The following is a 12,065-nucleotide window of genomic DNA, read 5'->3' on the forward strand; positions in this document are numbered from 1 at the left end:
TTAAATACAGGAGAGGTGCCGGAAGACTGGAGGGTGGCAAATGTTGTGCCTTTTTTCAAGAAGGGCTGCAAGGAAAATGCTGGGAACTATAGGCTGGTGAGCTTAACATCTGTAGTTGGAAAGTTACTAGAGAATATTCTGATGGATACAGTATACAGGCATTTGGATGGGCAAGGGCTGATTAGGGATAGTCAGCATGGTTTTGTACGTAGGATGTCGTGTCTCACAAATTTGATTTATTTTTTTGAAGACGTGATCAAAAAGGTTGATGAGGGCAGAGCTGTAGATGTAGTGTACATGGATTTCAGTGAGGCATTCGACAAGGTTCCGCAAAGTAGGCAGCTCTGGAAGGTTAGATCGCATGGGATCCAAGGAGAGATCGCTGAATGGGTATCAAATTGGCTCCATGGAAGAATGCAAAGGGTGATGGTGGAAGGTTGCTTCTTGGACTGGAGGCCTGTGACTAGTGGTGTGCTTCAGGGTTTGGTGTTGGGCCAGTTACTGTTTGACATCTACATCAATGATTTGGATGAGAACAAACAGGGCAAGATTAGCAAGTTTGCTGATGATACAAAAGTGAGTGGTTTTGCAGATAGTGAAGATGGTTGTGAAAGATTGCAGCAGGATCTGGATCGATTGGTTAGGTGGTCTGAGGAATGGTTGATGGAATTTAACAGAGAAGTGTGAGGTTTTGCATTTTGGAACGCCAAACAAGGGCAAGACCTACATAGTAAATGGTAGGACTGGGTAGTGTTGTAGAGCAGAGGGATCTAGGAGTACAGGTGCATGGTTCCTTGAAGGTCGAGTCGCATGTGGATAAGGTGGTCACAAAGGCTCGTGGCACATTGGCCTTCATCAATCAGAGTATTGAGTATAGAAGTTGGGAGGTCATGTTGCAGTTGTATAAGATGTTGGTGAGACTGCATTTAGAATATTGTGTTCAGTTTTGGGCACCATGTTATAGGAAAAATATTGTCAAGCTTGAAAGGGTTCAGAAAACGTTTACAAGGATGTTGCCAGGACTAGAGGGTGTGAGCTATAGGGAGAGTTTGAGTAGGCTGGGTCTCTACGCCATGGAGTGCAGGAGGATGAGGGGTGATCTTATCGAGGTATACTAAATCATGAGAGGAATAGATCGGGTAGTCCAGTGTCCACGATGAGGTAGGTTGGACGATCAGGACTACACCCATTATGAGAAACTCATGCAGGAGTCTGAGAACAGTGGGGAAGAAGCTGTTCCTGAATTTGGTGGTACATACTTTCAAGATGTTATACCTTCTGCCCAGTGGAAGATGGGAGAAGAACAAATGACTGGGGTGAAAAAGGACCATGATTAGGTTGGTTGCAATCCCGAGGTAGCATGTGGTTTTGAAAATGGGGCATCTGGTCTGGTATCTTAAAACTATTGGAACTATGATCACTAGTTGTCCACTGACACCCCAGTCAATTGTCCTGCTCTATTTCCCAAGAGTAGGTCAGACTTTACCCTCTCCCCAAAGCCTGTCGTTTGAGTGAAGAGTGTCGAGGACCAGCATGGCAGATCTTCCACATCTGACCTGGTCAACAAAGTCCTACGTGATCAGCCTGTCTGTATCTAAAGCCTTTTGTTTGATGACAGGAGGACTATAAAAGAAGCTGAATACACCATGAGATTGGTATTTAATTTTTTTAATCAAGTCACGAGTCAAGAGAGTTTATTGTCATGTGTCCCAGATTGGACAATGAAATTCTTGCTTTGCTTCAGCACAACAGAATATAGTAGGCATGAATACAGAACATATCAGTGAGTCCATATACCATTATATAAATATATACACACATCAATAAATAAGCAGATAAAGTGCAAATAAACTGATAATGGTCTATTAATGTTCAGAGATTTGTTTCAGTTGAGTTTAATAGCCTGATGGTTGTGGGGAAGCAGTTATTCCTGAACCTGGACGTTGCAGTCTTCAGGCTCCTGTACCTTCTACCTGAAGGTAGCGGGGAGATGAGTGTGTGGCCAGGATGGTGTGGGTCCTTGATGATGCTGCCAGCCTTTTTGAGGCAGCGACTGCGATAGATCCCCTCAATGGAAGGGAGGTCAGAGCCGATGATGGACTGGGCAGTGTTTACTACCTTTTGTAGTCTTTTCCGCTCCTGGGCGCTCTAGTTGCCGATCCAAACCACGATGCAACCGGTCAGCATGCTCTCTACTGTGCACCTGTAGAAGTTAGAGAGAGTCCTCCTTGATATACCGGCTCTCTGTAATCTTCTCAGGAAGTAGAGGCACTTATGGGCTTTCATTATAATTGCATCAGTGTTCTCGGACCAGGAGAGATCTTCAGAAATTTGCACGCCCAGGAATTTGAAGCTCTTGACCCTCTCCACCATCGACCCGTTGATATAAACGGGACTGTGTGTCCCCATCCTACCCCTTCCAAAGTCCACAATCAGTTCCGTGGTTTTGCTGGCGTTGACTCATCCCCATCAGTGATACGTCCCACAACCGGTTCACAATCAGTCTCTCTCTGTTTAATTAGAAACCAACGAGCATCCAACGACTGCTTGTGAACAGCAACGACAGAGACTGCAAGCGATAATGAGCCTGCGTGGGCCGCTTGTTGGACTCCACATCCCTCAGTGTGACGAAGAAGGGAACTTCAGGCTGATGCAATGCCACAGCAGCACAGGCCACTGCTGGTGTGTGCACGAAAACGGGCAGGAAGTGCAAGGGACTCGGACGGAACCAGGAACTGGTCAACCTCGTTGTGGGACGACAGGTCAGTCTAGGTTATAATTAACGAACTCAACTGTTGTCGCAAAAATTGCCTCCGCAGTGATTTCTGTGTTAGTGATCCGGGGGAGGCTGATGTCTCGAGGGCCTGAGGTGTAAGAAAAGGTTGGCAAGCTGGGACTTTATTCATTGGAGTGCAGGAGGCTTATGGGTGTTCTTAGAGATGTCTATAAAATTGTGCTTCTACAGTTTGAAGAATGGTCTCAACCCAAAATGTCGACCCAAACAGTCCATGTCCTCCAGTGATGCTGCCTGACCCACCGAGTTGCACCAGAATTTTGCATAATTTGGATGGGGCGAATGCATAGGCTTTTCCCGAGATAGGGTAATCAAGAATTGGAAGGTATAGGTTTAAGATGCAAAGGGAAAAAAATTATAGGAACCTGAGGGGCAACTTTTTCACACATAGGTCATGGGTATAAGGAATGAGTTGCCAGAGGAAGTGGTTGAGGCAGGTACAATAACAACAGTTAAAATGCATTTGGACAGTTTGATGGATAGTAAAGGATTTAGAGAGATATGAATAAAATGTGAGCTACTGGAACTAGCTTAGATGGAGCATCTTGGTTGGCATGGAGGAGGTGGGCCCAAGGAAGGGCCTGTTATGGTGTGTATGATTCCGTGACTCCAAAAAGACGACCGATTATGGTAATAGTGAAGATGGACACAGTGTGCTGGAGTAACTGAGCGGGTCTCTGGAGAAAAAGGATGTGTGATGTTTTGGGTCGGGACTCTTCTTGATGTCTGTTGAAGTGTGTACTCTCAGTGTGAGGCCGCTGTTAGACGTGCAAGTGTTTGTTATGCTGGTATGTTCAGATGCTAATTGAGAGTTACGGCACTAACAATGGCCTCCTGAGTGGAGTGCTGCATAGCTCCTGGGACCTCACCCTGCTCTGATGCATCATTCCTGCTCTAGATTGACTGGTGAGGGTCAGTGATAGGAGGATAGCTCATCTATCAGGAAAGCAACAATGAACTGTATACACTGGCAGTCTCGTCCCTGCTAGTCTAGTCCCTGCTCTCTGCCTATTCTGAGATCTATTAAACCATGCCACCAGAAGGAAGAGTATAGGAGTAAAGAGGTCCTTCTGCTGTTTTACAGGACCCTTGTGGGACCAGATCTGGAGTATTGTGTGCAATTTTAGTCTCCTAATTTGAGGAAGGACATCCTTTCTATTGAGGCAGTGCAGCGTACGTTCACGAGGTTAATCCCCAGGATAGTAGGACTGTCATATGAGGAAAGATTGGGAAGAGTGGGCTTGTATTCACTGGAATTTAGAAGGATGAGAGGCTTTCTTATAGACACGTATTAAATTATAGAAGGACTGGACAAGCTAGATGCAGGGAAAATATTCCCAATGATGGGGGAGTCCAGAACCAGAGGCCACAGTCTATGAATAAAGGGGAGGCCGTTTAAAACTGAGATGAGAAAAAATGTTTTCATCCAGAGAGTTGTGAATTTGTGGAATTCTCTGCCACAGAAGGCAGTGGAGGCTAATTCACTGGATGAATTTAAAAGAGTTAGATAGAGCTCTAGGGGCGCCCTAACCCAACTCCTCCCTGCCAACCAAAATGCCCCATCTAAGCTAGTCCCATTTGCCTGTGTTTGGCAAATGAAGCTCAGCAACGGTGTCTTTAGTGTTTGCGTCACATTTAAGAGCTGGGGTTTGACATTCAGACAGATATAGATAGGATGGCTTTAGAGGGCTAGGGACCAAATGCAGGCAAATGGGATTAGCCCAGTATGCCAACTTGGATGGAAACAGGGCTGAAGGGGTGTACAGATCAATTACTCTGACACCATCAATACCACAGGATCAATTTATCATCTGCAATATTGACAGCAAACACTTCACCTGCATTAGTAAATAACTCGTAAATGCCACATCTAGAGTCATAGAAGATAGACACAAAATGCTTGAGTAACTCAGCAGGACAGGCAGTATCTCTGGAGAGAAGGAGTACGTGACGTTTCAGGATTGAGACCCTTACTTCAGATTGAGAGTCAGAGGAAAGGGAAACGAGAGATATAGACGGCGCTATAGAGAGAGATATAGAACAAAGAAGTGAAAGATATGCAAAAAAGTAACGATGGTCAAGGAAGCGGTCCATTGTTAGCTGTGGGCTGGGTGAAAACGAGAGAGTTCAGCTACCTTGTCCATACTGATCAATTTGTGGACTAATCGGCATTTTCCTGCATTTGGCCCATAGCTCTCTAAACCCATTGTATCCATACTTCTGTCCAAATCTATCATCTCTATCTATATACTTTTAAAACTCTGTGCGTGCGTGCGTGTGTGATTTTGCCTGTGAAACATATCTCCTCGAAAACCAGATGCCGAAACGGGGAAATATTTACATATTTGAGTAGAGATTTTCCTTGTGATTTTAGAAATCCACTCCTCTGTGCATTTGGTACATTATTTTCCTGACTATTTTATTAAAATTGTTGACTAATCTGACCTTTATTTTAAATCTGACCGCTGCCCAGGGGCTGACGTTACAATAACAGTGACATTTTAATATCTTCTGGTAGAAAATTTTCTTATGATTTCAAAAATCCAATCCTCTATAAATTTGGTCCATAATTTCCCGAGATATTTACTAAAATTTATCACCAAACTGACATTTAAAAAAAATATTAAGGTTGCCCAGCTGCTGACCTCACAATGCCTTTCCTCGTGCCCCCCCCCCCGCCGCTCTGGATTAATGCAGCTGCTGTCAACGCGCATGCGCAGTTTCCAACGGGGTACGTTAGCCCCCCCTATTCTTCAAAAGGCGCAGAAGGATCGAGAAAGTTCTGCAGCAACGCTGCGCTCCGCTATAGGATCTTTGTTCTGCTCAATCGCAGGGTCAGAGGCACTCATGCGCTGAAGCTTGTCTGCGCTGACCATGCAGCTTATGAAGCCATCCCCCGCCCGCCCGCTCACTCAGCTGCCGGTTTCCAGAGAGTCAAGCCGGTGCTGTCTCTCTCTGCTGTTCGCAGGCCACTCGCTCGCCCCCCCCCCCCCTCTTCTCACCTCCTCCCTCCTTCTCTCCCCTCTCCTCTCTACCTGACCTCCTCTCCGTGTCCACGGCCCAATCCTCTGTAACGCTGGCGGAATCTTTTGGCAGTCAAGCCAATCAATCTGGAAAACTATACGTCTTTGGAGTACGAGAGGAAACCGGAGATCCCGAAGAAAGCCCAGGCAGGTCTCGTGGAGAACATACAAACTCTGTACAGTATGTACCCATAGTCAGGATCGAACCCGGGTCTCTAGCAGTATAAGGCAGCAACTCTTCCACTGTGCCACAATGCCTCCCCTAATTTGCCCCTGAGATTTCTCTTAAATTTCTTCCCTCTCACCTTAAGCCTGTGTCCTCTAGTTGTTGATTTCTCTACCCTGCTGGGGAAGTCAGTGATTGTTCACTTTATCCATGCCCCTCATCTTGGGCACCTCAATAAAGTCACCATCAAAGCACAATGCTGTGGCATAGATGCTCAATGGAAAACCAGGCTCCAGTGGAATTGGTCCGTTTCCCCACACAAAGCCACCTCAAATTGCACTTATTTAAGAACAGCAGGATTATGAGTCCACTTTGAAAAAAACTGCATTTGTATTATTGACTATTTCAACAGCAGGTTTGTGTTTGTTTGTTCAGGAGACAGTGAGCGGCCAAAGTCTGCCTGTGAGCAGCAGAGGGATCGGTTAGAAGCAGAGGTGAGGCTGCGTGGGTCTCAGCCGCTTGTGGGACACCACATCCCTCAGTGTGATGAAGAAGGGAACTTCAGGCCGATGCAATGCCACGGCAGCACAGGCCACTGCTGGTGTGTGTACGAAAATGGGCAGGAAGTCCCAGGGAGCCGGACACCACCTGGAACACCTCAACCACGCTGTGGGACGACAGGTCAGTTACCATTATAATTAAATGAAATGACCACTGTTGTGGCAAACATGAGGAGTTCAAAGAGACTTTAATTATTGTTGTAGTGAGGCTCTTGTGTTCTGCGTAGAAGTTGATTAGCATGATAATGAATGATTCAGGCAGCAGTTATCTCTTAAGCCCCTGTCCCACTTACGTGTCCCTGGCATGCTAATTACACGACCTTGTAGTCGCGTTGAGCCGCGACGGTCCCACGAAGGTCGCCCGCAGAGCCGTCTGGAGCGCGTGACGCCATTTGAAGATGGACACAAAATGCAGGAGTAACTCAGCGGACCGGCAGCATCTCTGGAGAGAAGCAATGGGTGACGTTTCGGGTCGAGACTCTTTTTCAGTCTGAAAGAAGGGTCTTGATCCGAAGCGTCACCCATTCCTTCTCTCCAGAGATGCTGCTGGTCCCGCTGAGTTACTCCAGCATTTTGTGTCTATCTTCAATTTTCTTGGCCCCTTTCGCTGCGTCGCGCTAGGGTCTTGGGCCTGTCCCAATTTGGCCGTCAGTTACGCGACAGGCCGGTTGCGCACGAATATTTCGTTCGCTACAAAATTTCGGAGCGCCGCGCGATACTGCGCACAACTCCATACCCCTCCAGCGCTTCTCAGTGGGACCGGCCCCGCGCGGCCACACGATGCCCGTGCTCCTCAACCCGACGACGAGGTTGAGTAATTTGCATGCCAAGGACACGTAAGTGGGACAGGGCCTTTACGCTTGCAAAGTGCTTCTAACTACTGGTTAAAGTTGAACGACAGATACTTGTCTACATCTACATTGAAAAGATCTGGTTCTTCTGACGGTTTCCCCTATCCTATCTGCGATCTATTGTAAACTCTTTTGGAATACCTCTTGCATTCTTTGCATCTATAGAGTGCCCTTTTCCACTGCTGTTCCACCGACTTGCACTTTTTCATCAAAATAATTCACCTCTTACTCAAAGTTTCAAACGTTACAAAATGATATATTCCTTTAGCCCGTGGGTCAGAAATGTATCTGTGGTCAGTGAATGGTGTAGCAAAACATGTCAGAATTGTCAATGGAACATTTAGATCTTAAAGAATGAACACCCCTCAAAATAAATTGTTCTTCTTATTTCAATGGTCCCGTTTCTGTATTTCTCTTGTTTCTAATTGAATATTTTCTGTATTTCTTATATTTTTTCTCTGGCAACGAACCCGTGACTTAAAATCATTGAATTTCAATTCAAATTGTCTTCCCAGTCGCAAGATAAGAACAGAATGTACTGTGTAATCACATTGCCAAACAAATTCCTTTCACTTACAAACCAGGATGGAAATGTTGCCACATCCCCTTCACAATGAACACTCAATAAAAAAACTTTGTACCGAGAAGACCTTCTTAAAATCTAAAGCAGTGGCAGTGATGCTTGTAATCAAATGTAGACCATGGGTTGAAAATATAATCTTTGTTGAGTAGCATTACTGGGTAGCACAATTACAAATATTGTGTGAAATTGTCATGGGAGGAGCAGAGTAAGTCCATTGGGCCATCGTCTACTCCGCCATTCAATCATTACTGATCTATCTCTCCCTCCTAATCCCATTCTCCTGCCTTCTACCCATAACCTCTGACACCCATACTAATCAAGTATCTATCTATCTCTGCCTTAAATATATCCATTAACTTGGCCTCCAGAGCCTCCTATGACAAAGAATTCCACAGATTCACCACCATCTGTCTAATTCCTCCTCATCTCCTTCCTAAAGTAATGTTCTTTAATTTCGAGGCTATCTATACATAACTAAAGCTCTGATCTTGTTATCTTCCGGTTTGGCGGTCTTTCTATTTGCGCAAAAACGGTTCGTGATGGCGCTGTGATTTTTCACCAGTTCACTCAATGTTCTCCTGTGCTGCGAGTGCGTCAAGTTTTGTTCCGATCGGTTGAATGTTGTAAAAGTTAGCGAGGTTAAAATTCTTAAAAACCGCGCATGCGCAGATCGATCTCTTCTCCTGCCAGTCAGCACCGCACGGATTAGTCTCTTCCCGTCACTCCCCGGGACGGTCCGCCCCTTCCTGCGCCATCACGTCTTTACTGGAGCTGAGGATGGCCGGCAGAGGTTTCCAACCGGACCCAAGCAGCTCCACCCTGCCCTGCCCCAAGCAGCAGCCCAGCCCCAAGTAGCAGCCCAGCACAGCCCAGCGTGGGAAACCTAGCCCAGTCCAAGGTCGGAGATGTTGCCAAATGTAAAGGGGAGACTCTGATCCCGGTGGAAGAGAACGACCAGCGACCAGCGCCCGCAGTGAGTCCCCATCGCAACGCCAATTACAGCCACTACCCCGTCTGGTCCCCCTCGCTGGCTCCTCCCCCTCCCCCGTGAAGCCCCCCTCCCATGGCTCTTCCCCTGTCTTTTCTCCAAGCTCACTCCCTGCTGCCCACACACCCCTCTCCCCTCACAACCCCCCCTGCCCACACACCCCTCCCCCCACAAGCCCCCCTGCCCACACACCCCCCACCACATCCCGCCAACCCCCTCCCACACTCCTCCCATCCACATACACACCTATCCCCCCCCACCCCACACCGCCCCTGCCACAACCCCTCCCTTCCCCCCACACCACCCTCTCCCCCCCTACACCTCCCCATCCACACACACCCCTCCTCCCATCCCACCCCACCCCCCTCCACACATCCCACTTCCCTCCCCTCCTCCACTCCCACAGATGAAGAGGGGGAGTGAGTGCTCGGGGATGAGGGGAAATGAGCCGTGCATGCGCAGTTAGGGGCTATGGGTGAGTGGTGGAATATTGTGTTGGGGAATGGGTTGCGTTGGGGGATTAGGCCTCCCGTGTGACTGGGACCCAACGGGTCCCACTTTGTCTAATGAACTCTAGTCCTAGACTCTCCCACTAGTGGAAAAAGCCTCTCCACATCCACTCTATCCAAACTCTTCTCTATTCGGTAAGTTTCAATGAGGACCCCCTCATCCTTCTAAACTCCAGCGAGTACAGGTCCTGTTCCAAGGGGTGTGCTCTGCAGAATATGTGCAATATATGAACTAAGATGTTCGGTGTCTTTTGCTGCATTCATTTAATACACCTCTGAAGTTGCATTAGAAATAATAACCAACTTTGGCCACTCTGGATATACAAGAAGTTTCATTAATCGCTTTGAGAGATTTCAACTTTATTTGGTGATTGTTTCCAAACCGTTTTGTTTCATCAGCAGCTGATGAGCAGCCAAAGTCAGCCTGTGAGCAGCACAGGGAGCGGATGGAAGCAGAGGTGAGCCTGCGTGGGCCAATTGTTGGACTCCACATCCCTCAGTGTGACGAAGAAGGGAACTTCAGGCCGGTGCAATGCCAGAGCAGCACAGGCCACTGCTGGTGTGTGCACGAAAATGGGCAGGAAGTCCAAGGGACCAGGACACCATCTGGAACCGCTCAACCGCGTTGTGGGCCGACAGGTCAGTATTTCAGGGTCAATTTTCAATACTGTGGGGGGGAAAAAGGAAAAGTTCATTGGAAAATCTAACTAAAAATTTGGTGAAGCACCTTAACATTTTCCATAAATGTATGACCACGCTTGGAGTACTGGGAACAGTTCTGGTTGCCCAGCTATAGGATGGAAGTCATTGATTTGGAAAGGATGCAGAAGACATTCACCTGGATGTTCCCTGGGCTTGCAGGCTTGAGCTATTAAAAAAAACGATATATATTTTTTTCCTCCCACAAATATGTAATATGTGATTCTGTTCCATTCCGTTTTGTAGTGTTTTTGCACAATCCGCAAGCATTGTCACGTTTCATTTCACTGCACATCTCATATGTGTATGTGACGAATAAACTTGACTTGACATAGGGAAAGGATGGGACATTTTTCTGTGGAACGTAGGAAGCTGAGGAGTTGCTGTATTGAGGTGTATAGATTGTGCATGATATGGTTAAAGTATATATTCACAGTCTTTTTCCTTGAGTAGAAGATTCTAAAACAAGAGGGCATAGGCTTGAGAGGAGTAAGATTTAAGAGGGACCTCAGGGGCAACCTTTCACTCAGAGGGTCGTCCATATCTGGAATATCCTGCCAGTGGAAGTAATATAAGTGGACACAATTAGGATTTTTAGAAGACATTTAGACAGAAATGTGGATAGGAAGTTTTTAGCGGCTGTGGGCCAAATGCAGGCAAATGGGACGAGTCCAATATACCAACTTGGTTAGCGGGGACAAGATGGGCCAAAGGGCCTGATTCCATGTTCTACTGCTCCATGACTCCATGACTATAAAAGCTGATTATCATGGAAGCAATTGGTTTTGGCATATAATATCACATTTAATTACAAACGGCCTACAAGTAGTTGGCTTTGAACTGAAGGTAATCTTGGTTTAAAATAACTCCTTTAACTACCTTAGCTTGCTGCTCAAAGCTCTGGTGCTTTCTAGATTATATCTCTATCCAACCTCCTTCCCATCTCTCAAAGGTTACTTTTACTGCCAAACTTAATATCCATATCTTTTCCCCTGTGGTTTCCTTGGTTTCTTTGTGTTCTGAATTAAATTGAATATTAACTTAAAGTTTTTGCTTTGTAAATGTTTTTGTTTTTCCACAATAATTCATAAACAGACGCAACCAGCAGATGCTCAGTGGAAGGGATAAAAATTGAGAAACGATGATAAGACCAATAAGTTATTTTTGTTTAAATTCCTTCCGTTTAAATATTCCATTCTTCATTTCCCTCCTTGCCAATTGAATCATCAAATGTTTCAAATGTGTTTTTTTCATTCATGTTTTTGTTGTCCTAATAATTCCTCAAGTCTTTACGGTAATTAAAAAGAATCGTAAATGATCAAGGATTGTGTCCTGAACGCCCATCAGTTGAAAAGAGAATATGTGATGTCTACAGGGTTATTCCAGGGATTCAGATGGATTGAATCGATAAATTAGTAGATTACATGTATTGCATTGGGAGGGGGTATAAAGAAAGAGCATTACAAGGGCTAATTTTAGTGATTGTTTTTGGCTTTGAATCATTTCACAACTAGTTTCAATTCTTACATTTCAGAAAGGAATGAACGCCCTAAAACTGCGTGTGAAGAGCAACAACAGAGATTGCAAATGGAGATGCGGGCATATGGACCTGAACCATTGCTGGGACACCACATCCCTCAGTGTGATGAAGAAGGGAACTTCAGGCTGATGCAATGCCACAGCAGCACAGGCCACTGCTGGTGTGTGTACGAAAACGGACAGGAAGTCCCAGGCACTAGGATACCACCTGGAACAGCTCAACCGCACTGTGACTTGCCAGGTGACTAGTCAATACTCTGTTCAACCAATGCATCATGTATTTTAGAAAAACAGAAGATGTTGTGGTATTATTTTATGAGGATGTTGCCAGGACTTGAGGGGATGAGAAGTTG

General features: G+C 46.1%; 1 protein-coding gene across 31 annotated transcripts in view; it reads left to right on the forward strand.

Annotated features, from left to right (window-relative positions):
- Nucleotides 1–12,065, forward strand: part of nid2 (nidogen 2) — a 119,150-nt gene that overhangs the window by 83,489 nt on the left and 23,596 nt on the right. For 20 of the 31 annotated variants that reach the window (XM_033027303.1, XM_033027300.1, XM_033027305.1 and 17 more), the window contains 4 exons: nucleotides 2,523–2,762; nucleotides 6,419–6,664; nucleotides 9,874–10,113; nucleotides 11,702–11,953. In XM_033027303.1, coding sequence (XP_032883194.1) covers nucleotides 2,523–2,762; nucleotides 6,419–6,664; nucleotides 9,874–10,113; nucleotides 11,702–11,953 — 978 coding nt within the window. The remainder of the gene's footprint in view (nucleotides 1–2,522; nucleotides 2,763–6,418; nucleotides 6,665–9,873; nucleotides 10,114–11,701; nucleotides 11,954–12,065) is intronic. The other 11 variants (XM_033027312.1, XM_033027302.1, XM_033027321.1 and 8 more) reach the window with 7 other exon arrangements.

Source organism: Amblyraja radiata, chromosome 9, assembly GCF_010909765.2.
Source record: "Amblyraja radiata isolate CabotCenter1 chromosome 9, sAmbRad1.1.pri, whole genome shotgun sequence".
NCBI lineage: Eukaryota > Metazoa > Chordata > Chondrichthyes > Rajiformes > Rajidae > Amblyraja > Amblyraja radiata.